Below are 26,968 nucleotides of genomic sequence, written 5' to 3'. Positions count from 1 at the left end.
GCCACCAGGGAAGCCCGAAGTGTGTAATCTTTTGAAATTGTCTTTTTTCACTCAGTGTAATGCCCTTGAAATCTTTGATGCATTTGAAAATAAATGGTAAGCATTAACATAATTCTCCCTGGTTACTTCAGCGTGTATAGTGTTAACTAGAGTACAATGTTTAAGTTTGTTTTTGAGGCAAAGTTTACATACAGTGAAACGCACAAATCTTAATCTCTTTATAGTTTTAATCAAAGGATAGAAACATTGCTTTTTATAAGGAAGTAAGTTTTACTGTACTTGAATATATCTCTGGATGATTCTACTCCTGGATACCATACAAATTCAAGTATATTTTAAAATTATTTGGTACTACCAAGTATTAATAGCATTTTAAAAAGTTCTTCAATGATACAGGAAAAATTAGACATCTGTTAACTTTAAACTTAAAATGGATCACTACAAAGCTTATTTCAGCCATAAACTTTTGCTAATAGGGTGGTGAATGATAAAAGATTTGTTACTGGGAAGGATGAGTTTTAAAATTCTTGTGCTCTGGGGAGGAACTTTGAAATATGTAACATCCAACTATTTATTATTTTGCTGCTGGCACTTCTTAAATTCCCGATTGTACTTTCCTTATAAATTCTTTTTATTCATGTTTTGGATCCCAGAGTATAGTTTAGAACTCACTAGTTGTTTTAAAGTTTTTGGCTTTCAGTTTTATTTTACATGGTTTTACTTATAAAGATAATTTAAAGCTAATTTTAAGTACACTTTTGTTCCTTCAAGGAGATGAAGCCTTATCTAAATCAATGCCTGTCACAGTGGATGATGACGACGATGACAATGATCCTGAGAATAGGTATGATTCCATCTGTAAGGACTTTAAAAAGATTATAACACACCCTAGGCATGGGCACAAACAGCAGCAACGGAACCACAAGCAGGTTGTAAAAACCAGGAGTGCCTGCCTTAGAAAGACTCGCTTACAGTCTTCCTGCAAGTTTGAAAGAAAGGCCAGAAAATGGGCTAAAACTCAGAAACCTTAAAAGAAAGTAAATATAAATATTAACACACCTAGCATAGGGTGTGTTATAAATACAGCACTGTCAATTTTTATGTTTCCATGTAAACTGTGATAGTTTTTTGAGAATATTTTAATTTTGACAGATTATTTTATTGGTGAAAGTAAATCATATCTCAATAAATTGGTGACAACAGACATCTCTCTCCTCAATATTTGATTATTGTTTTAAATTGCCATCTAATGTGGTGGTCCTATTCATTAAAACCTGTTCAAAGTGAAAAAGAGACTGCTAAAATGTTTAAGATTAAGAAATTGCTTTCAAAATAAGTATGAATTTGCAAAGTATCTAGACTGATTTAGATTTTAACATTTTGTCAAATAAAATAGAAGTAGACAGTATGATAGTATTAATTTTAATAATACTTAATAGGTTTATATGGGAACAGTGTAGCCTGTACAGATTGACTTAACTAAGGAATAGCTGGGAGAAGAAAAAAAATAAAGGTACACCCATATTCTAGCAATGAGGAATAAAGAAAACAAAGGTATTAAAGAGTATAACCATAATGTTTTTACATATTTTTTAAACCCTTCCTGGACTATAGGATCCCCCACACTCATAATCTTCAACAAGAAGACAGTGTGGTGTAGTGGATGGAATTTTGGAATAATGGGGATAAGAATATCTGACTTCTAGTTCTGACCTTTCTGTGTGATCGTGGGCAAGTGACTTAACTACTCTTTGCCAAAATTTTCTGTTCTTTAAAACAAAAGAGTTGGATGAAATGTTCTCTGAATAATTCTAGCACCAAAAAATCTATGATAGACTTGAGGTTTTACTAGAGTACTGTATTAACCATCCATTTATTCCTAATAGTAAACTCTAATAATTAAGAAAACATGAAAATAAACATGTAATTTTTGTGTCATAATTTTGTAAGGATTTAACTTTGAGTTGGTAAATGCTGTGGGGCCAGCCGTCACTCTAGCTCTGTTTTATATCTTGCTGGTGCTGATAGATTTTTCTGTATCAAAGATCAGCATTCTCCTAATTAACAGGAGGGCATTTTTATTAAGGTGAATGGACAATTTTATTTTGCACTTTTGAATAGAGCTTAATCACAGATACAAAGACTCAGATGCTGCTTTACCTACTTATTTTTTTAATTAAAAATATATATCCAATTATTTTGTGGGATCGGGGTCGGGTCCAGAATGGAATGGTGAAGGCATACGTTTTATTCATCAGGGATTTTATATAGTATATGATATAATCACAGTGAGATTATGAAAGCATTTAAAATTTTATTCTCTTTTAAAATGCTTTAATTCCTCTTCATTTATTTATGCTACTATTTGCTTTCTTGTAAATCTTAAGGCCTCAAATGTTATTGAAAGGCTAGTCATGTTTAAAACATGCTATATCCTAATTTACTTATGACTTATGAATCTTAATTTCATATTTAAACACCAAATGAGTGTCATTAAGTTATGGTAATTTTTTGTGTTAGAGCTTGTCAAAATATAAATATCATTTTTATCTTTTAAGTTACTTGATCATATCTCTCTGTAACTGGCAATTATTTTATTGAAAGGTATCTTTAATTCCATCTTGCATTTGTGATTAAAAAATACAACCCTGTTAAAAAAAACAATACAACCCTGTTGAGTATTTTTGAGAAGAATTGAATTTTACCTTGAGCATGTTTTTCTTTATATTCAGTTTAATGTGCTTTTATAAAATATGCCATTAATAACTTCTTTCATATCCAATATACCAATGAGGTATCTAGTACCCATGGGTTATCTAATGATGGGGATATAAATACCTTCTTGAATTATTTTGGTATAGACAGCGTACTTGAGCATATTTGAATATGCAGTAAGCAACTTTCAAAAATTTGTTTTCAGATCATGATAAAGTCTTGGAATTATTTTTACCTTTCACGTTTTTGAGTAGGATGTATTTTGGTAGACAGCATATTGTAATTGTGTATAAATTTGTACACAATTGTGTAATTGTGTATAAATTGTGTATAAATTTCATATGCTTTGCCTTTTTAGCAGTATTGTAATACATTTTCAGTGTTAATGTTTATGGAGAGGTAAATAGTGTATTAATGCAAATGGTTAACTATTTGGATGCAATAAATTTCTGTAAAACTTTTTTCTTGTTCAAGCATTTAATTTTTTTAAATGTAAATCTAAATGATCCATTTTAAATCAATATCCTTTATTCTGATTATTTATTCTACTAGTGTTGGGATTAAATGTCATTAGCATCATAAAATTATGATGCTCATAGTTGGTATTTTTTTGTAAATGTCCCTATTTAACAAGATAAACAGCTTGACCAAGCAAGCTTTTTTTTTTCCTCCAGATTTAAAATGATTTATTTCCTAATAATAAAAACATAACATGTTCATTATGGGGAATTTAGAAAAATAGAAAAGAAAAAAATAAAAGTACCCTAAATTCCTACCTCTAGAAATGATCACTGTGTGAATTTTATTTTTATTTTATTATTTTTTTAACATCTTTATTGGAGTATAATTGCTTCACAATGGTGTGTTAATTTCTGCTTTATAACAAAGTGAATCAGTTGTACATATACATATGTTCCCATATCTCTTCCCTCTTGCATCTCCCTCCCTCCCACCCTATCCCACCCCTCTAGGTGGTCACAAAGCACAGAGCTGATCTCCCTGTGCTATGCGGTTGCTTCTCACTAGCTATCTACTTTACATTTGGTAGTGTATATATGTCCATGCCACTCTTTCACTTTGTCACAACTTACCCTTCCCCCTCCCCATATCCTCAAGTCCATTCTCTAGTAGGTCTGTGTCTTTATTCCCGTCTTGCCACTAGGTTCTTCATGACCTTTTTTTTTTTTTAAGATTCCATATATATATGTTAGCATACAGTATTTGTTTTCCTCTTTCTGACTTACTTCACTCTGTATGACAGACTCTGGGTCCATCCACCTCACTACAAATAACTCAATTTCATTTCTTTTTATGACTGAGTAATATTCCATTGTATATATGTGCCACATCTTCTTTATCCATTCATCTGATGATGGACACTTAGGTTGCTTCCATGTCCTGGCTATTGTAAATAGAGCTGCAATGAACATTTTGGTACATGACTCTTTTTGAATTGTGGTTTTCTCAGGGTATATGCCCAGTAGTGGGATTGCTGGGTCGTAGGGTAGTTCTATTTTTAGTTTTTTAAGGAACCTCCATACTGTTCTCCATAGTGGCTGTATCAATTTACATTCCCACCAACAGTGCAAGAGTGTTCCCTTTTCTCCACACCCTCTCCAGCATTTATTGTTTCTAGATTTTTTGATGATGGCCATTCTGATTGGTGTGAGATGATATCTCATTGTAGTTTTGATTTGCATTTCTTTAATGATTAATGATGTTGAGCATTCTTTCATGTGTTTGTTGGCAATCTGTATATCTTCTTTGGCGAAATGTCTATTTAGGTCTTCTGCCCATTTTTGGATTGGGTTGTTTGTTTTTTGTTATTGAGCTGCATGAGCTGCTTGTAAATCTTGGAGATTAATCCTTTGTCAGTTGCTTCATTTGCAAATATTTTCTCCCACTCTGAGGGTTGTCTTTTGGTCTTGTTTATGGTTTCCTTTGCTGTGCAAAAGCTTTTAAGTTTCATTAGGTCCCATTTGTTTATTTTTGTTTTTATTTCCATTTCTCTAGGAGGTGTGTCAAAAAGGATCTTGCTGTGATTTATGTCATAGAGTGTTCTGCCTATGTTTTCCTCTAAGAGTTTGATAGTGTCTGGCCTTACATTTAGGTCTTTAATCCATTTTAAGTTTATGTTTGTGTATGGTGTTAGGGACTGTTCTAATTTCGTACTTTTACATGTACCTGTCTAGTTTTCCCAGCACCACTTATTGAAGAGGCTGTCTTTTCTCCACTGTATATGCTTGCCTCCTTTATCAAAGATAATGTGACCATATGTGCGTGGGTTTATCTCTGGGCTTTCTATCCTGTTCCCTTGATCTATATTTCTGTTTTTGTGCCAGTACCATACTGTCTTGATTACTGTAGCTTTGTAGTATAGTCTGAAGTCAGGGAGCCTGATTCCTGCCGCTCCATTTTCTCTCTCAAGATTGCTTTGGCTATTCGGGGTCTTTTGTGTTTCCATAGAAATTGTGAAATTTTTTGTTCTAGTTCTGTGAAAAATGCCAGTGGTAGTTTGATAGGGATTGCATTGAATCTGTAGATTGCTTTGGGTAGTAGAGTCATTTTCACAATGTTGATTCTTCCAATCCAAGAACATGGTATATCTCTCCTTCTATTTGTATCATCTTTAATTTCTTTCATCAGTGTCTTATAATTTTCTGCATACAGGTCTTTTGTCTCCTTAGGTAGGTTTATTCCTAGATATTTTATTCTTTTTGTTGCAATGGTAAATGGGAGTGCTTTCTTAATTTCATTTCAGATTTTTCATCATTAGTGTATAGGAGTGCCAGAGATTTCTGTGCATTAATTTTGTACCCTGCTACTTTACCAGATTCATTGATTAGCTCTAGTAGTTTTCTGGTGGCATCTTTAGGATTCTCTATGTATAGTATCATGCCATCTGCAAACAGTGACAACTTTGCTTCTTCTTTTCTGATTTGGATTCCTTTTATTTGTTTTTCTTCTCTGATTGCTGTGGCTAAAACTTCCAAAACTATGTTGAATAATAATGGTGAGAGTGGGCAACCTTGTCTAGTTCCTGATCTTAGTGGAAATGGTTTCAGTTTTTCACCATTGAGGACGATGTTGGCTGTGGTTTTGTCATATATGGCCTCTATTATGTTGAGGAAAGTTCCCTCTATGCCTACTTTCTGGAGGGTTTTTATCATAAATGGGTGTTGAATTTTGTCAAAAGCTTTCTCTGCATCTATTGAGATGATCTTATGGTTTTTCTCCTTCAATTTGTTAGTATGGTGTATCACGTTGATTGATTTGTGTATACTGAAGAATCCTTGCATTCCTGGAATAAACCCCACTTGATCATGGTGTACGATCCTTTTAATGTGCTGCTGGATTCTGTTTGCTAGTATTTTGTTGAGGATTTTTGCATCTATGTTAATCAGTGATATTGTCCTGTAGTCTTCTTTTTTTGTGACATCTTCGTCTGAGTTTGGTATCAGGGTGATGTTGGCCTCGTAGAATGAGTTGGGGAGTGTTCCTCTCTCTGCAATATTTTGGAAGAGTTTGAGAAGGATAGGTGTTATCTCTTCTCTAAATGTTTGATAGAATTCACCTGTGAAGCCATCTGGTCCTGGACTTTTGTTTGTTGGAAGATTTTTAATCACAGTTTCAATTTCAGTGCTTGTGATTGGTCTGTTCATATTTTCTATTTCTTCCTGGTTCAGTCTCAGCAGGTTGTGCATTTCTAAGAATCTGTCCATTTCTTCCAGGTTGTCCATTTTATTGGCATAGAGTTGCTTGTAGTAATCTCTCATGATCGTTTGTATTTCTGCAGTGTCAGTGGTTACTTCTCCTTTTTCATTTCTAATTCTATTGATTTGAGTCTTCTCCCTTTTTCTCTTGATGAGTCTGGCTAATGGTTTATCAATTTTGTTTATCTTCTCAAAGAACCAGCTTTTCGTTTCATTGATTTTTGCTATTGTTTCCTTCATTTCTTTTTCATTTATTTCTGATCTGATCTTTATGATTTCTTTCCTTCTGCTGGCTTTGGGGTTTTTTGTTCTTCTTTCTCTAATTGCTTTAGGTGCAAGGTTAGGTTGTTTGTTCGAGATGTTTCCTGTTTCTTGAGGTAGGCTTGTATTGCTATAAACTTCCCTCTTAGCACTGCTTTTGCTGCATCCCATAGGTTTTGGGTCGTCGTGTCTCCATTGTCATTTGTTTCCAGGTATTTTTTGATTTCCCCTTTGATTTCTTCAGTAATCACTTAGTTATTAAGTAGTGCATTGTGTAGCCTCCATATGTTTGTATTTTTTACAGATCTTTTCCCGTAATTGATATCTAGTCTCATAGCATTGTGGTCAGAAAAGATACTTTATATGATTTCAATTTTCTTAAATTTACCAAGGCTTGATTTGTGACCCAAGATATGATCTATCCTGGAGAATGTTCCATGAGCACTTGAGAAAAATGTGTATCCTGTTGTTTTTGGGTGGAATGTCCTATAAATATCAATTAAGTCCATCTTGTTTAATGTATCATTTAAAGTTTGTGTTTCCTTATTTATTTTCATTTTAGATGATCTGTCCATTGGTGAAAGTGGGGTGTTAAAGTCCCCTACTATGATTGTGTTGCTGTCGATTTCCCCTTTTATGGCTGTTAGTATTTGCCTGATGTATTGAGGTGCTCCTATGTTGGGTGCATAAATATTTACAATTGTTATATCTTCTTCTTGGATCGATCCCTTGATCATTATATAGTGTCCTTCTTTGTGTCTTGTAATAGTCTTTATTTTAAAGTGTATTTTGTCTGATATGAGAACTGCTACTCCAGCTTTCTTTTGATTTCCATTTGCATGGAATATCTTTTTCCATCCCCTCACTTTCAGTCTGTATGTGTCCCTAGGTCTGAAGTGGGTCTCTTGCAGACAGCATATATACGGGTCTTGTTTTTGTATCCATTCAGCCAGTCTGTGTCTTTTGGTGGAAGCATTTAATCCATTTACATTTGAGGTAATTGTCGATATGTATGTTCCTATTCCCATTTTCCTAAATGCTTTGGGTTTGTTATTGTAGGTGTTTTCCTTCTCTTGTGTTTCTTGCCTAGAGAAGTTCCTTTAGCATTTGTTGTAAAGCTGGTTTGGTGGTGCTGAACTCTCTCAGCTTTTGCTTGTCTATAAAGGTTTTACTTTCTCCATCAAATCTGAATGCGATCCTTGCTGGGTAGAGTAATCTTGGTTGTAGGTTTTTCTCCTTCATCACTTTAAATATGTCCTGCCACTCCCTTCTGGCTTGCAGAGTTTCTGCTGAAAGATCAGCTGTTAACCTTATGGGGATGCCCTTGTGTGTCATTTGTTGTTTTTCCCTTGCTGCTTTTAATATATTTTCTTTATATTTAATTTTTGATAGTTTGATTAGTATGTGTCTTGGCGTGTTTCTCCTTGGATTTATCCTGTATGGGACTCTCCGTGCTTCCAGGACTTGATTAACTATTTCCTTTCCCATATTAGGGAAATTTTCAACTATAATCTCTTCAAATATTTTCTCAGTCCCTTTATTTTTCTCTTCTTCTTCTGGGACCCCTATAATTTGAATGTTGGTGCATTTATTGTTGTCCCAGAGGTCTCTGAGACTGTCCTCAGTTCTTTTCATTCGTTTTTCTTTATTCTGCTCTGCAGTAGTTATTTCCACTATTTTATCTTCCAGGTCACTTATCCGTTCTTCTGCCTCAGGTATTCTGCTATGATCCCTTCTAGAGTATTTTTAATTTCATTTATTGTGTTGTTCATCGTTGCTTGTTTCCTCTTTAGTTCTTCTAGGTCCTTGTTAAATGTTTCTTGCATTTTGTCTATTCTATTTCCAAGATTTTGGATCATCTTTACTATCATTATTCTGAATTCTTTTTCAGGTAGACTGCCTATTTCCTCTTCATTAGTTTGGTCTGGTATGTTTTTACCTTGCTCCTTCATCTGCTGTGTGTTTTTCTGTCTTTTCATTTTGCTTAACTTACTGTGTTTGGGGTCTCCTTTTCGCAGGCTGCAGGTTCGTAGTTCCCGTTGTTTTTGGTGTGTGTCCCCAGTGGCTAAGGTTGGTTCAGTGGGTTGTGTAGGCTTCCTGGTGGAGGGGAGTAGTGCCTGTGTTCTGGTGGATGAGGCTGGATCTTGTCTTTCTGGTGGGCAGGTCCACGTCTGGTGGTGTCTTTTGGGGTGTCTGTGGCCTTATTATGATTTTAGCTAGCCTCTCTGCTAATGGATGGGGCTGTGTTCCTGTCTTGCTAGTTGTTTGGCATAGGGTGTCCAGCACTGTAGCTTGCTAGTCGTTGAGTGAAGCTGGGTCTTGGTGTTGAGATGGAGATCTCTGGGAGATTTTCACCGTTTGGTATTATGCGGAGCTGGGTGGTCTCTTGTGGACCAGTGTCCTGAAGTTGGCTCTCTCACCTCAGAGGCACAGCCCTGATGCCTGGCTAGAGCACCAAGAGCCTTTCATCCACACGGCTCAGAATAAAAGGGAGAAAAAATAGAAAGAAAGAAAGAAAGAGGATAAAATAAAATAAAATAAAGATAAAAAAATAAAGTTATTAAAATAAAAAATAAAAAATAATTAATAAAAAAATTTTTTTAAGTAAAAAAAAATAAAAATAAAAAAACATGGATGGACAGAACCCTAGGACAAATGGTGAAAGCAAAGCTACAAAGACAAAATCTCACACAGAAGCATACACATATACACTCACAAAAAGAGGAAAAGGGGAAAAAATAATATATCTTGCTCCCAAAGTCCACCTCCTCAATTTGGGGTGATTCGTTGTCTATTCAGGTATTCCACAGACGCAGGGTACAAGTTGATTGTGGAGCTTTAATCTGCTGCTTCTGAGGCTGCTGGGAGAAATTTCCCTTTCTCTTCTTTGTTTGCACAGCTCCCGGGGTTCAGCTTCTAGCCCCGCCCACCCCGACGGGTGAGCAGACAAGCCTCTCGGGCTGGTGAGTGCTGGTCAGCACTGCTCCTCTGTGCGTGAACCTCTCCCGCTTTGCCCTCCGCACCCCTGTGGCTGTGCTCTCCTCCGTGGCTCTGATGCTCCCCGCCTCCACCACCCGCAGTCTCCGCCCAGGAAGGGGCTTCCTAGTGTGTGGAAACCTTTCCTCCTTCATAGCTCCCTCCCACTGGTGCTGTGGCTCTGAAGCTTCCCCCCTCCGCCACCTGCAGTCTCTGCCTGCGAAGGGGCTTCCTAGTGTGTGGAAACCTTTCCTCCTTCATAGCTCCCTCCCACTGGTGCAGGTCCCGTCCCTATTCTTTTGTCTCTTTTTTCTTTTTTCTTTTGCCCTACCCAGGTACGTGGGGAGTTTCTTGCCTTTTGGGAGGTCTGAGGTCTTCTGCCAGCATTCAGTGGCTGTTCTATAGGAGCAGTTCCACGTGTAGATGTATTTCTGATGTATCTGTGGGGAGGAAGGTGATCTTTGCGTCTTACTATTCCGCCATCTTCTCCTCTCCACCCCCCTTGTTTTTTTTTAAACTGGCCTATGCAATCCAAAAGATAGGACTTTTGTACACAGCCAGGACTGATGTACTATTATAACGTCTCTCCTTCTAACACATCCCTGCTCTATTCTGTCTTCATCGCCACACCGTCCTCCTCTCTCCTCTGATCTAGTAGCACCTGACCTAATCTTCCCTCCACTTCTTAAACTCTACGATTGCTTGTGTGTTCAGGTCAGTTCCTACTGATTACTCTACCTGGACAACTTTTCACCCTGTTAAGACGTACCTTAAATAGTCACCTTCTATTTAACTTCCCTCCACTTTCCAAGACAGTGCTAGGTGAGTCTCCCAGGGTGCTGGCTGAGTCCAGCGTAACATCTCCCCTTTCTCAGCAGGGTGGTCAAGCATTTAATTTTAATTATAATCCATCTTTTCATGAGAGTTGAAAGAATTTGATAGAACCAAGATATGTAGACTAGTTTGTATCCAAAGAAGTTTCGATATTTCTATAATTGAGGAAGTAATAATTCCCAAAACATATGTACTTATATATGACATATTTACTTATATATGTGTGTGAAAGTTTTACAACAGATTTCACTATTATTTATCTTTTCTGTTTTAAAGTTATAATAGCTTTTGAGGTCATTTAAAGAACTTAGTCATGTCCTGAATATTTTAGTAGGTGTGAATAAATAAGTTTCTGTTATTTTAGTGTACTATTATGTAGTATCATTCATATTTGAAAGTAAATGTATGCTGTTGTGAGATAGAGTGGTCTAACTTGTAATTTCTATTTAATTGCATTTATTTAATAAACTGACAAAAATTATAGGTTGAATAACAGGTGAACTTTTATGATTTTTTGACTGAGCTTTTTAGAAAAAATTAAATAGTAGACTAACTATACTTTCAATTTTGTATAACTGAGAATTTACTTCAAATTTTATAGCTTAGAGTTTATGTACTCTTTGAAAGGGAGAATAATAATATTAAAGTTTATCAGGTTATTTAAATTATACACGTAATTTTAAAGTCATTTATTCGAATGTGCCATTATGTTAATGTTGCCTTTCAAATACCTGTTAGTTATATTTTAAATTGGTTCTTTCATTGAAAGGATATTTAATGTCCTATATTTTAATACCTGCACTGTGAATTAGCCTCAGTCATAAGATGGTAGTGTATTCAAGTTCAACAGTGATAGTGTTGAGGATTATTAAACCAGGCTTTTCTTTAGGGGTTGCATACTAAAACAGTCACTGAAGAATCCATTCCTCCCAAAAAAGAATAATTTTCAGAATATTCTTTATTTGTATTTTTTACAGGGCTTGGAAAATATTTAAAACTGAGCTTTTAAGAGGAAAAAACTAGATTGCTAGATTTTTTTCTAAATCAGCATTCTTTTTTTTTAATCCCAATTTTGTTTAAAAGCTGAGATTTTTATATGGATACCCTCTCCTGCCACACACATACATATATTTACTTTATAGTTGAAAAATGCTTAGTTGGGTCTACTAATACTGCATAATTTTTCTCATAATTTCTCTCTCAGTGGGGCTAAATAATTTTTTTTTCATTGAAGCAAAATTTGATTTGGAGATTGCTTAAAGAAATTACCCATTGTTGATAGAAGTTCTGCTTCATTATTGTGGGAGTACACTGTAGCCTTCAAATTTTCCAAGTATTTTATCATTTGGTAATACTTTGCTTTTCAGACTGGAAAACATGCAAATGATTATTTTTTTTCCCTACTAGCTCGGTGTAGGTATTCTTTTGATGCAGGCTCTGTGCTGTTAATCCAGCATATTTTTGGAAATGATTAATGATTCCTGGATATTGTTCATGCTAATAAAGATATTTGATGATTGTTTACCTGATTTCAGCAAAGATTAATGGCATGAGTATATCTCACGTTCCTTTGACATATGACTTTGGTTTCTATTTTAAACACTTTTCCAAATGTTCATCTTCTATACTTGTCTTTATCTGTTCTCTATACAAATTTGCTAAATCTGGAATAATTTTTTTCTGTGAATTTTTTTTCATGGTGGTCCTATTTGGTTAGCAGAATTGCTTTAGTTCTCCTTTATTGGGCTTGAAAAACAAAGGTAGCATTTTAAATGAGTATTTTACTTGTTTCATGTTTGAGTAAGGGTTTTAAATGTCTGGCAATTTTAAGGTTAATCTTTTTCAATTTACTTTTTCTTTACAGTGCAGGTAAGTATTGTAAGTCAAGTATAATACAGGTGTCTAGCCACTGGATAGGATCTATTTGTAGATATCTAAACTGGTTACAGTTGCCACCAGCTCTCTTTTTTATGCTAGAATTCCCAGCAAGGAAAGAAATATGGTCATTAGTGGTGATCTCTCTGCTTAAGATAAAAATATTATGTTCAGCCTTCCGTTCCTGTTCTCTATTCTTTGGTGATATTGTAATGGGACTTTTAGATAATGAGAAAAAGCACCCCCTGCAAAAGGAGAGTTTGGATTTTTCTAGTGTTAGCAAAAAAGGTTTATTTTTCTGACTATATCGTCTTTGTCTTTTACTTTGAATTTTAAAAATAGAATTGAGACACATAAGTCTTTGGTTTTACTTTTCAGGTATAAAAATATTGAACTATTTAGTATGATCTTTAGTATGATCAAATTTTCTAAATTTATATCAATGTTAATAAATTTTTTCTTGTTAAAATTTCCTCTAAAGCTGGCTTAGATTTTTACATAAAATCCGGGAATACACATTTTGTAATTTGAGCCCATGTATAAATTGTTAATAAACTGTGGGTTCTTAATTTCATACAGCTTTTATTTTTCTACTCCTAAGATTTTTTTAAAAAAGTTATTTGATATTAATTTTCAGAAAACAGTGATGTTTTTCATTAACTGCAAACATTGTAGAACATGTGACTTAAAAAATAGTTTCATACTGTTGTTCAACTTTTTGGTTATTTAGTGACTTCATCATTATCTCATGAATAGCACTATCTTTAGGTGCAGATCATTATGCCTTGGTTATAGTTTTTCATAGAAAGGTTTATATCAAGATACTAATTTTGGGGAATTCCCTGGTGGTCCAGTGGTTAGGACTTCATGCTTCCCCTGCAGGAGGCCCAGGTTTGATCCCGCAAGATGAGTGGCGCCGTGAAAAAAAAAAAGATACTAATTTTGAACCAAGGAGTTAAAAAAACACTAATACAGATTTTGAAGATGAGGAATTCCATTGTAATTCTGTGAATTTTTTTTTTTTTTGCTGTGCTGTGTGGCATGTGGGATCTTAGTTCCCTGACCAGAGATTGAACCCGTGCCCCCTGCATTGGGAGTGCAGAGTCTTAACCACTGGACCACCAGGGAAGTCCCCGAAATGTTTTATTTTTTATTCTCAACCTGAAGTACGTAACATTTGTTAAAACAAAGCCTCCTTCCCTACTAGAAGAATGTGTGTTCCTCACAAAAAATATTCAACATTTTTTGAACTATAGTCATTTGAATTGTTTTACATATCAACCTTTTATATATGGTATGATGTTTTAGTACTACATTTACTTAGTTGTTTTTTTTATCTCGAAACTTATAATCTTATTCAGAATTCTCTGTTTTAACTATTCTATTGTGATATTGTGCACAGAATGTAAAAAAACAATTTAAAATTTTGTCACTTTTGTGTATGGATGTGCAGTATTTTGGCCTTCTAAAAATGTATTTTTCATTTAGCAATTTTCTTCAAGCCTGTTTTCAGAACCTCTTAAAAGATAAAGCAGTAGATTGTAGGATGTATTCAAGATGGCCTGTCAGTACATTTTAGAGATGGTGCATACTGGACGAAAGATGTTTAGAACTCTTTCAAAAAAATTTTTTTTTAAATCAAAACTTGAATTCTTTCATTTCTAAATCAGTGAAATACAGATAACTTTAAGAATGTGACCTTGGTGTATTGCCCCAAGCACTTATTAGCACAGTAGTAGTGAATGAGTAGAGAATATAGCACTGGCATAGTAAAATTAGTAGCAGATTGGGATTCAGGATCTTAGGTACTACTCCTGGCTTTGCCACTAACTAGCTTTGTTTCTTTGGCCAAGTCATTTCCCCTCTCTAAGCCTGTTTCCTCATCTGTAAAATGACAGAATTGGACTCTAAGATCCCTTCTTCTAGCTCTAACATTTTGTTGCTTTTGTAATGGCTGTTTCTCTACAATTCCCTGGTGCAAGAGATTATTCTCTTGATCACTTCTTTCTTAGAAACTCAGTGTTTTGAATTATTGATTTACCTACCAGCAAGAGGCAGTTTACTTTCTTTTCCTTTTTGAGTGCTTAAACAAGAGGCATTACTGATTTCCTTTCTAGATAGGATCAGAATTACTAAAGGCTTTCTTGGCTCTTTCTCTCTCTTTCTCTGATTGCTTGTTTGTCTTTGCATTGTTGGGCTCATTCCTTATTTTATTTTTGCTTTATTTTAGTAGATGAAGGTGGAAGGTGTAATAAGGCATTATCTTATCTTGGTATTCATTATGTGATTTAGAAGACTTAGCTTGTTCGAGTTTTGCGGTTCTTTTATTTATTCTTTCATGCACCAGTTCATTGTTTGTTTGTGGGTTTTTACCCTCCCTCCCATATTGTTTTGCTTTCTTCCCCTCTCCCTTCCCTCCCTTTCAGGAAAATGGAGGAGTGGCTCCATTACTTCCGGCTCTGTCCAGGTTTTCTGCCACAGAGTGGCACAGCCTGTGCCTCTAATGCTTCTGATAGAGTCGTGACAGCTTTGGATGCTACATCTGCCCCAAGATGTAATGTTGAGCATTGAGATTCCAGGGGCAGTACCTTGTTGCTTGGATGATTTTCTCAGAAACGTCCTGGAAAGCCTCAAGAAAGGAGACTTCTGAGCAAACAGAATCAACTAGGGATCATGACTATACATCCATCACATGCATACCAGCACGGGTCCAGCCGAGGCCTCCAAAATGATGCTTTGCCAGCCTCAGCTGGTTCTCAAGTGATGATGTCCTTGAAGTCTCTGTGGCCTGTGACTCAAGAGTTAAGGTAGTGGAGTTTCCCTTAAAGCATCTCACAGCAGGCTTTGTAGATGGGACACATCTCACCTCAACATGTTTGCTGAATACTCAGGTTGAAGGTCAGCCTCAGCCCTTACTTAGGTCCTTCAAATTAAGTTCTAACTTTGAGGTGTCAGCTATGCGATAGGCTAGGTGTTTGATACAGTAGGTCTTTGACATATTGGGCATGAGCCATCAGCCATAATTTATGCAAAATAATTTAACTTTATTATTCTTTTTGGGGCTTAATGTATATGGCTATACATTAGGCTTTCCTGTGCTCAAAAGGTGTCAGAGGGCAAATTTAAAACATCTTAGTGAGGTAAAGCTTAGGGAGTCTCTATCACTCTGTATAACTGTCAGTTTGGAGAAAAATGAGCATTCTCTGAAGTTTGTAAATTTTTTTGCTTCTAAAGTATCTGTGATTGTTCTATATATTATGGTCTTACTGAAGGTTGTTGAAAAATCAAGTAATTCTTCATTATGTGGATCTCATTTTATTTTCCATGACTTACGTGATTTTTTTTAGTTGGTATAGAATCTTATTGTTTTATATATTTCATAGTTCTTCTTCATGACAGTCTAGAACTTTAGTATTTGTAGGTTTACATATTTTGACTTTCCGTTTAGTAGACATATTAGGAGTCTAGAGTTTGAAAGAAGAAATATTATGTGGTTTGTTAAAGTTAACAACCAAGTCTTTACAGATTATACGGAATTTAAGACATTTTTTGAACTTGTAAATACAAACTGAAATCAGGTGATTGAACTAAACTTTAGAGTAGCTAAATTAATAATTGTATTTTTGTTGGCTATTATTGTACCACCCAAATGGGTATATAAGATCTTGTAACTGCAAGTAAACTATGTTTTTCTATTTGTAACCTATTATCCAGTGCTTCACATTATATGCACACCCGAGCACACACACACATTTATTCATTCCAAAACAGTGGTTTTACTCAAATTGGCTTGAGAAAGTTCTTCCTTGTTCATGGGAAATGATAATGTGGTGTGTATTAAAGATGATTTTAGAGTTTTTCCAGAAAGATGCTTTTAATAAACTTAAAGAACCACCCTTTATTTTGAAACTGTTTCCTAATTTGTGGAGGGTGTGTTTGTTTATTTTTTATTTTATAAAATGATAAAAGTAAATGATATTTGGGTTTAAATTTTTTTTCTTGACAAAATGAAAAGTTGGCAACCCTATATTAGTCCCCATTTTTAAAATGTTTACCGTGTGCAACTGAAGTCAGCAAACCACTGATGTAGAAGTTTAAGAGCAACGAAGACTTTATTGCTCAACTCCAGTAGGGTTTTTTTTTAATTTTTTAATTTTTTTGATGTAGACCATTATTAAAGTCTTTTATTGAATTTGTTACATTATTGCTTCTGTTTTTTGTTTTGTTTTTTTTGGCCATGAGGCATGTGGGATCTTAGCTCCCCGACCAGGGATCGAACCCGCACTCCCTGCATTGGAAGGCGAAGTCCCAACCACTGGAACACCAGGGAAGTCCCCAACTCCAGTAGGATTTAAATTGGAGTGATCTAATTTTAGCAAGTCAGGTTGGAAACCCTCAGAAAAGCTAACTCATCTGTGGTTTCCTCTTGCAATTGGTAACCCTCTACGTTGTCTAAATATTCCTTATCTATCTGGTTAGGGGGGAAGTACCAAAGGGCATATAATAAGCATTTATGGAAGTGATTAGCTATTTTGTTTGCTTCAGTCTGTTTAGGTGCCTTTGCTATATATCTTTGAGTATAAATAGCAATGAACAATGTATCAAAGTTAAGAAGGCATTAACATGCATTAACATATCCTACCATTGAATGTATTCTTGATTTAAATGTGAGTGCATGTTAAGAAGTAAAAAGAGGAGTTTCAAATCCAAAAATAACAAAAGTTCCATAATTCCAGCTGCAAGTTTTTGACTGAGCTAGAGTCATTCTTGATTGCAGAGTAGATGTTTATCCACATAGAAGTTAGTTCATGGAAAACCAAGAATCATGTCAACTTTTGAGCCTTTCTGTAAGGTATTCCTTTGTTACTGTGATTTATGAATTTATATCAAAAGGTGCAAAACACCTCATCTTGCACAAAAACTGCTTTTATCTTACACTTTCAGATGTCTTCCTTTAGTGCAAACATGGAGATTTTTTAGGAATATATTTTATTTTAACATAAGATGGTATTAAAGAATTATTTTCTCATGCTTTTAGCAGTTGATTTTTTCATTAGCAAATTGGTCTTTGAGGAGCATCTTGAAAAATTTTGATATGTTTGAGGCTAATGCACTATCTACTTCTTTGGAAAGTGGAAACTCATTTATGGTAATTTTTGTTCTTTTAACTATGTATGTGGTTAATAGCACTCTTGCTCCTTCTCTGCCCTAGTTTGAATATTATTAGGGATTTTTGATTGCTTCAGTACTTATGTGTTGTATTCTTTCATTTGGTTAGAAGAATTTATGAAGTAAATTGAAATTTAAGGGCCAAAGTATTATCCACTAGTTTGAGGTACTGTTTCACAATAAAGTGGTTTATTACACACTGACTTTCTAAGAATATGTTTTGCTGTTGAATAAATCCTCTCATGTGGAGTTTAGTGTTGGAATGCCATTTGTCTGAATGAATTGATTTACTTTTGTGGGCCTGTCTTGATATTGTAGTTGTTGGATGGTGGCAGCAGAGCAAGTGTAGGATTGGAAAGTTATCCAGCATGAAGTTGGAATTGGTCAAAATAGTTAGTAGAAATGTCCCTGAGATTTTTCACTATATTGCAGAATTGTATAGAACTGGGAGAAAATCAGTGCTAAGAGCATTTTCAAAAATTTTGGTTGGTAGTTTAGGTTAAAATATGGTTTTGATAGACTTTTCTTTATAATAAAAAATCTATTGACACATTTATTTCTATTTTGATACACATAATTCTTTTTGTTTTTAATTTGTTACACTTCACCACCAAATATACAGTTTTTATTGTCTTTTTACTCAAGAATTGCCAAGAAGATGCTTTTAGAAGAAATTAAAGCCAATCTTTCCTCCGATGAGGATGGATCTTCAGATGATGAATCAGAAGAAGGGAAAAAAAGAACTGGAAAACACAATGAAGAAAACCCTGGAGATGAGGGTGAGCTCCCCAAAGAGAAGTATAGGATGTCATAATTATTTGACCAATTCAGGCTTTGAAGACTGTCTGACCATGAAATCTCTTAACACATGCATTTGAAGTTTATTAAAATGTTGAAAACTTTACTACCTTTGCTCCGTTTGAATATCTGGTAATAATTGTGCAAGTTTTGTCAGTTACTGCCAATAAACAGATGATTTTTAAAGGAAAATATTTTTTACCTTTTAAAAAAATCTATAAATGTATACTGGTGATATTTAATCAATATTTAATAATAGTAATAGATCAAGTTTGATGTATGAGATAGCCTGTTATCACCAATGCAACCCAGATAAGTACACAGCTCTGATCAGTTCCATAAATCATGATAATTGTCAACAAACAAAATATGTAGTTTTACAACATTTTAAAGGAAAAAAGGCTGAAGGTTTTACTGATTTGTTTTCTCCATTTAGAAGCAAAAAATCAAGTCAATTCTGAATCAGATTCAGATTCTGAAGAATCTAAGAAGCCGAGATACAGACATAGGCTTTTGAGGCACAAGCTGACTGTGAGTGATGGAGAATCTGGAGAAGAAAAAAAGATGAAGCCTAAAGAGCACAAAGAAGCCAAAGGCAGAAATAGAAGGAAGGGTAAGACATTTTAATTCTGATAACAAGGAACATACTGGTTTTATAAACTAAATATAGTTGTGAAATTTAAGTATATTGGCTCCAACAATTGTCCACCTATATTAGGTGAGTATCAGCACACTGACAACAACTATTCTGAGAGTGAAATAAAGAATTTAGAGTGGGAAGATAACCCAGAAACTTGAGAGATGACACAAAGACTATTTTTGACCTTTAGTAGTCATATACATTTAGATTAAAAAGACAAAGAAATATGACAATAAATAAAATATGCATTAAAGTTATGTAGAAAATATAAGACTGCCTGTAAGTGCAGGAAGAAATAATGAGGAAAGATAGAACATACAATTAATTTGGATAGATTTATGCAAGCTTATATGTAGAACTTCAGCCAGATTAAATTTTTATTACATTAAAAGTCTGAGTCCTTCTGCATTGAGTTACTTACATGTTTCCAGCGTCATGGTAAACATCGAGGATACAAAATGAATAAGGAAATCATTGTCTTATGTGATGGTTTTCAACCTGACTACACATGCAGATAACTTAGATTTAAAAATATACCTATGGCAGGGCTCCACCCCAAGCCAATTACAGCATAATTGGTGGTGGTGGGACCTATGTATCCATATGTTTTAAGAGCATCTCTGATATGATTTTTATATGTAGCCAGGTTTGGCAGTCATAGGTTTAGTAAGAATTATTAACATTAATATTATAAGAAATTATAGTACCATGAGGGTTGTCTTGTATAGCAGAGGTATTGTAAAGTGTGGCACTGAGAGGATTTCTTTAGCTTCCTGGGGGCTAGGGGTTATCACCAGAGAAGACTTCACAAAGATGAAGAGTTTCACCCAGCAGATCAAGTTCTAAATGGGGAGCAGGTAGATGTGTTGTGAAGATTTATAATACAAGCAGGGAAAAAATTTTAAAAGCCTCTGCAAATTGTTTAGCACATGGTGGAGGGGATGCAATTAATGTGGTATAGCTGGAGTATAGGAGGGAGTAGGGAAAAGAACAGCAGGAAATTAGGCTGGGCCAATAAGACAGAGACCAGATACTAGAGACCTTTGTAAGCCTGTGTTTCTCAAACTGAAGTACTTGGCAGTGGACTCATGGGTATATCAGGCTATAGAGTAAACATGGTACATCTCTTTGGTGTGTTCATTTTACTTGAGAGTTGGCGGAGAGCATTCTTATATTAAGTAATCACATATATTGAGCAATTAAATGTGAAGTTTTCCTGAGAATTTCAGCTAACAAGAAGATTAAAGAAAGTTTTTTCTTCTTTGGGGCAGATACTGAAGACTTTACTACCCAATTCCTGTCGGGCAGATTAACTCTTCTTTGCCACTAGGAATAAGAAAGCATTTTTGGAAGTGTCTGAGAAGTATAGTAGGCTCTATAGGATGGAGAGCCATTGAAAGGTTTAAAAAATTTTTTTAATTTTAAAAATTATTTTTATATCATAGCTATATTGAGACATAATTCACAAACCATACAGTTTATCAGTTTACAGTGTACAATTTGTTTTTAGTGTAGTCACAGAGGAGTGCCACCACTTTTTAAAAAACGTTTTATTTAAGGTATATATACAGAAAAGTGTGCATTTCATAAGTGGATAGCTTGATGAACACGTATGGCACCTCAAGACACAGGACATTCGTTACCAGCACTCAAGAATCACAACTTCAGCACAACCACTCATTTTTTCCATTGAAAGCTTTCAACCAAGGTTGTAATACGTTCAGGTTAGTTGCCTGTTATTCTGTGAGACTGAAGGCTTTGAATCCATTTGAAGGATATTGCCATAGTTGGTGTCAAGTGTGGTTGTTCTGGTATATGTGTAATAGTGAGATTACCCAGTGGAGCTGTAATGTTGTGCAAATAGAGGGCTAAGGAACGAATCTTGGAATCCTGAACATTTAAAGGGCTAAAGAGCAACAGCTATCCATTAAAGAAGAGGAGGAAGGTACCCCCCCCACCCACACATATACTTAATATTTCATGGATATTTTCATGTAAACAAATAAATAATAGTACCTCATTTTGTGAATGCTTTTCTCATAAATTTCTTTGCAGCCTGACTACAAGCCGGTCTTTCAGATTCTATAAAGGAACTGAGTGATTTAGCATATTACATAACAACATGATTTCCTGTGCATCTTCAACAAAAGGAGAAATACTGATTTTGCCTCTGAGGCTTAGCTCAGGAATATAGAGTCCTTTAGTGGGCCAAATACATTTGAAATGCTTTATTGAAACCCAAGTTTTCTGTGACCTGTGTTTCCATTGTCCTCTTCTGTGGGTAACTTATTACCCAGCTGTTTTTTTTTTTTTTTTTGGTTCGTTTGTATAGAAGGGAGTAAACTAAAACCCCATCATATTAATTTTTCTAATGTAGGTTATGATCATAGTGATTGATACTACATTTGGAGTTGCATGATTTTCCAAGTTTTGCAAACTCTGGTGTCCCTGTATTGTCTGGAAACTTAATGTTGGGCAAGGGGGAGAAATCAAAAGCTAATAGCTGAATTATAATATTAAATCAAGTGTAGCATGTGGATTTTAATTTTCACCTAAATTTGAAAAAAGTTATAAAAGTTATTTTGGTGATAATTTCAAAAGTGTAGTTATTGCCTTTATAGTAGATGATATTAAAATTGATGTTATTTTTCTCATGCATTATAATGGTATTTAGTTATGTAGGACAGTGTCCTTATGCTTAAGGGTTAACTGTCATGATATCAGCACTTAATTTCAAATGGTTCAGTGCAAAAAAGGGAGTGTGTATGTTTAGAGAGAGATAAAGCAAATGTGCTAAACTTAACAGTAAGTGAATTTAGGAGAAGGGATACATTCAAAAATTCTTTAAAGCTTTTGGTAGGTTTGAAAATTTTCAAAATAAAATGTTTGATGAAAAATGAGTACTAGACTTAAAATTCTATTTATTACAGGATAAGTTTGTGCGTGCATGTGGACACCTGTGTTCTCCCAAATTCCTAGTTGCTTAGCAGTTCTTTTTTACTATTGTTTTTTTTTATTGTGGTAAAATATACATAACAAAATTTTAACCATTTTTAAGTTTTTGAAGTAATTCAGTGGCATTAATATATTCACATTGTTGTGCAACCATCAACACTATCTGCCTCCAGAATTCTTTCATCATCCCAAGCTGAAACTCACTAAACAATAATTCTTCATTCCCCTCTTCTCCCATAGCAAGTTTTTATATTATTTATGCTTGCCTATGTTTTTTTTTAGATAGAATAGACCTTTGATTCTGAGGTCAGCTCATGATATTCTAAAAATATTTTATTTTGAAATAATTTTAGATTTATAGAAATGTCACAAAAATAGTGTGGAGTTCCTATATACCCTTCACCCAGGTTCCCTAATTTAATACCTTATACTTATTACAGCACAACAATCAAAACCAGGAAATTAACATTGATGCAATGCTATTAGTTCAACCAGGGTTTGACAGACTATACCTGTAGGCTAAATCTGACCTTCTGCCTTTTTTTTTTTTTTTAATTTATTTATTTATTTATTTATTTATTTATTTATTTATTTATTGGCTGTGTTGGGTCTTCGGTTCGTGTGAGGGCTTTCTCCAGTTGCGGCAAGCGGGGGCCACTCTTCATCGCGGTGCGGGGACCGCTCTTCATCGCGGTGCGCGGGCCTTTCTCTATCGCGGCCCCTCCCGTTGCGGGGCACAGGCTCCAGACACGCAGGCTCAGCAATTGTGGCTCACGGGCCCAGCTGCTCGGTGGCATGTGGGATCTTCCCAGACCAGGGCTCGAACCCGTGTCCCCTGCATTAGCAGGCAGATTCTCAACCACTGCGCCACCAGGGAAGCCCCCTTCTGCCTTTTTTTATAAGTAAAGGTTTATTGGGGCACTGTTATACTTATTCAGTTACTGCTTTCATGTGTTTACAGTGGCAAAGTTGAGTAGAGATGAGTGGTTGCAACAGAGACCATATAGCCTACAAAGTTGAAAATACTTACCGTCAGACCTCTGACCTCTGATGTAAACTGTAGATTTTATTTGGTTATCATTATTTTTCCCACTGATGTTCTTTTACCACTTTGGAATCCATTCTAGGATCCCACATTGCATTCAGTTGTCTCCTTAATCTACTCCAATCTGTGACAGTTCCTTTGTCTTTTCTTTTATGACCTTGACGCTTTTGAAGTCTATTATCAGTTATTTTCTAGACTGTCCATCTATATGTATTTGTCTAGTGTTTTCTCATGGTTAGATTTAGGTTATTAGGCATTTTGACAACAGTACCAAAAAAGTGTTATTGAATCTTTCTCAGTGTATCGTACCAAGGGTGTATGATGACAATATGTCTTATTACTGGTAATGCTAACCTGATTTAAGTTGCTTAAGTTGGTGTCTGCTGGATTTTTCCACTGTAAAAAAACAACTATTTTTCTGTTCATATTTAATATCTTGTGGGGAGATATGTTGAGACAATGCAAATATCCTGTTTCTCATCATACTTATGCCCACTAATTTTAGCATCCAACTGCCTGAGCAGTTTTTACTGTGATGTATGTTTAAGTGGTGATTTTTAGTTTCTTTCATTACTTCTAGGAAGAGTTGTTTCCCCCTGTTTATTTATTTATTGCATTGCTTATGTTAATATGGACTTATAGATAGATATTTATTTTATTCTATGAGTTATAATCCAGTTGTTCATTTTGTTGCTCAGATTGTTCCAGCTTTGCTTATTGGGAGCTTTTCAAGTTGGATCCTGTGTCCTTTGAATATATCCCCATCATTTTTTGAGCACTGCTTTACTTTCTGGCACCACAAGATAGTCCAGGCTCATCTTATATTTTCCCTGCCTGGCTTCCTCTGGTCAGAAAGATATGGGTATTCTCCTGGGGTTTCAGATGCCTGTGTCTTAGTGGCAGTTTTGGTATAGAAAAATAAAATTTTGGAGAGAAAAAATAAAATTGGGAATTCACCTTATATTCTTGTGATATGCAGGGCTCTGCTCCTTTTCCCAGTGCTGTGGCTAGAAATGCAGTCCTCCCAGAGTTTTGCTGTCAGCACCCTCTGCATAGTTTTGGAATTCAGCCGGCCTTCCTGTCAAAACCAGGAAAGAAAGGAGGAAAAAATAAAACACATGACATTCACATCCCTCCACAATTTTATGGGGATCATTATTCAGGTTTTGATTTCAGTCCCTAGTCTGCCTGCTCTTGTTTCCTTTTCACAGTTCTTAGGTTGTTATTTTATGTATTCTGTCTATAGTTTTTAGTTGTCATAAATGGCAGAGGGTCTGTAATCGCCCTTATTCCACCTTGGCCAGCCTACTTTGCTTGTTTTAAATAGCCAGAATTCTTTTATTGACAGGCAATTTCTCATTTTAATACTTATATTTTAATGTAGAATCATAATTTTATAACCATAGTTGGATTTCACTTGGATTTTTTATAAATACCATTTGTGTCATTACCTGGTCTAATCTATATGTTATAATATGTACTACAGATATTATTCTCATAATACTCTAAGTTTTAATGTGAAGTTATTGACAAATTGCATTTCTGTTGGGAAGTATTTAATAACTTTTAATATATATTTTTATTCAAGTGAGCAGTGAAGATTCTGAAGATTCTGATTTTCAGGAATCAGGAGTTAGTGAAGAAGTTAGTGAATCTGAAGATGAACAACGGCCGAGAACACGGTAAATATATAGTATTTTCTAAAATGTTAGGAATTAATCTGAATAACCATGCTTCAAATTATTTGTAGAAAGTTTGCTGTTACTAATAAAGTAAAATATTTAACATTTTGATTTGAAACTAATTATTAAAATTATTAATTTAAAAATAGTATGTATAAACATACTATATATACTTGAATTGTAGGTTCTAAATTAGGTGGACTTTCAGTGTGCAAAAACACTCTTAACTGTAATTTTTCGTTGTTGTGGTGAGAAGTTGTAGTAGGTAAGAGGCTCTGTAGACAAACTACCTCACTCTAACTCCTGGCTTTACTACTTCCTGTTTGTATGAATACTCTGTGCTTCAGTTTCCTCATCTGTAAAATGGGGGATTACATTATTATTTACCTTATTGATTATTGTGGGCATTAAATGAGATGGTGCATGTAAAGGACTTATAATAGTGCCTGTTTGGTAATTAGTAAGTGCTCCGTGAATGCTAATTATTGCTCTTTGTAGTACTACTAGTATTATAGTAATTAAGATGTGTTTGTTCTCTCAATACACATAGCTACTGATCTAGATTACAAGTTATTTAAAATTTTGCTTCCTTCTTAGCATAGTATTTTAGATAATAATAACCATTCTAAGAAATTTTTTATTTCCTCCAGAATAATATGATACTTCTATCAACTTATCAATTTGTGTTTGTGTGAGTGTGTATATGTATATCTACATAGCTGTTTGTACTTGTAAATTTCAAAACATTTGAGGTTGTTTTAGATTAATACCAGGTTGTGCCTGGAGTATAGTAACATACTGTACTTCAGGGAAATATAAAATAACAATAGGATACAATGAGAATTTTAAAGCACTGAGATGGAATTCACATAACACAAAATTCACTATTTTAAAGAGTAGGATACAGGGAGTTTTAGAATATTCACAGAGTTGTGCATCTACTACCACTATCTAATTTCAGAACATTTTCATCATCCCAGAAAGAAATCCTGTACCCCTTAGCTGTCATTTTCCGTTCTTCCTGCTTCTCATCCCCTGGCAAAAACTAATCTATTTGTGTATGGATTTACTTATTCTGAACATTTCATGTGAATAGATTCGTAAATATGTGTCTTTTTTATGAATGGATTTTTTCAGTTAGCATAATGTTTTCAATGTTTATCCAGGGCTGTAGCTTGTTTCAGTACTTTATTCCTTTTTAAAAAATATTTTATTGAAGTATAGTTGATTTACAATGTTGTGTTAATTTCTGCTATATAGCAAACTGATTCAGTTATACATATTTATATTCTTTTTCATATTATTTTCCATTATGGTTTATCACAGGATATTGAATATAGTTCCCTGTGGAACTTGAATATAGTTCAAGTAGGACCTTGTTGTTTATCCATCCTATATATAATAGTTTGCGTCTACTAATTGCAAACTCCCAGTCCTTCCCTCCTTCACCCCCTCACTCCCCCTTGGCAGCCACAAATCTGTTCTCTACGTCTGTGAGTCTGTTTCTGTTTCATAGATATGTTCATTTGTGTCCTATTCTAGATTCCACATATAAGGGATATCATATGGTATTTGTCTTTCTCTTTCTGACTTACTTCGCTTAGTATGGTAAAATCTAGGTCCATCCAAGTTGCTGCAAATGGCATTATTTCACTTTTTTTGATGACTGAGTAATATTCCATTGTGTGTGTGTATGTATGTATGTATATGTGTGTGTGTGTATGTACACACACACACCACATCTTTATCCATTCATCTGTAGATGGACATTTTAGGTTGTTTCCATGTCTTGGCTATGGTAAATAGTGCTGCTAGGAACATAGGGGTGCATGTATCTTTTCGAATTATAGTTTTGTCTGGATATATGCCCAGGAGTGGAATTGCTGGATCATATGGTAACTCTAATTTTAGTTTTTTGAGGACACTCCATACTGTTTTCCATAGTGGCTGCACCAATTTACATTCCCACCAACAGTGTAAGAGGGTTCCCTTTTCTGCACACCCTCTCCAGCATTTATTATTTGTGGACTTTTTAATGATGGCCATTCTGAGTGGTGTGAGGTGGTACCTCATTGTAGTTTTGATTTGCATTTCTCTAATAATTAGCGATGATGAGCATCTTTTCATGTGCTTTTTGGCCATCTGTATGTCTTCTTTGGAAAAATGTCTATTTAGATCTTCTGCCCATATTTTTGATTGGGATTTTTTGTTGTTGTTATTGCGCTGCATGAGCTATTTGTATATTTTGGAGTTTAATTCCTTGTTGGTCGCATTGTTTGCAAATATTTTCTCTCATTCTGTGGGT

General features: G+C 34.8%; 1 protein-coding gene across 10 annotated transcripts in view; it reads left to right on the top strand.

The window, feature by feature from the left end:
* The window catches only part of ATRX (ATRX chromatin remodeler), a 245,445-nt gene that overhangs the window by 89,328 nt on the left and 129,149 nt on the right, over window positions 1–26,968 (top strand). For all 10 annotated transcript variants that reach the window (XM_057537602.1, XM_057537600.1, XM_057537595.1 and 7 more), the window contains 4 exons: window positions 772–844; window positions 18,189–18,322; window positions 18,778–18,954; window positions 24,570–24,663. In XM_057537602.1, the coding sequence (XP_057393585.1) occupies window positions 772–844; window positions 18,189–18,322; window positions 18,778–18,954; window positions 24,570–24,663 (478 nt within the window). The remainder of the gene's footprint in view (window positions 1–771; window positions 845–18,188; window positions 18,323–18,777; window positions 18,955–24,569; window positions 24,664–26,968) is intronic.

Source organism: Balaenoptera acutorostrata, chromosome X, assembly GCF_949987535.1.
Source record: "Balaenoptera acutorostrata chromosome X, mBalAcu1.1, whole genome shotgun sequence".
In the NCBI taxonomy this organism is placed as follows: Eukaryota; Metazoa; Chordata; class Mammalia; order Artiodactyla; family Balaenopteridae; genus Balaenoptera; species Balaenoptera acutorostrata.
The sequence above is the reverse complement of the archived record's forward strand: the minus strand, read 5'-3'. Positions and strand labels throughout refer to the sequence as shown.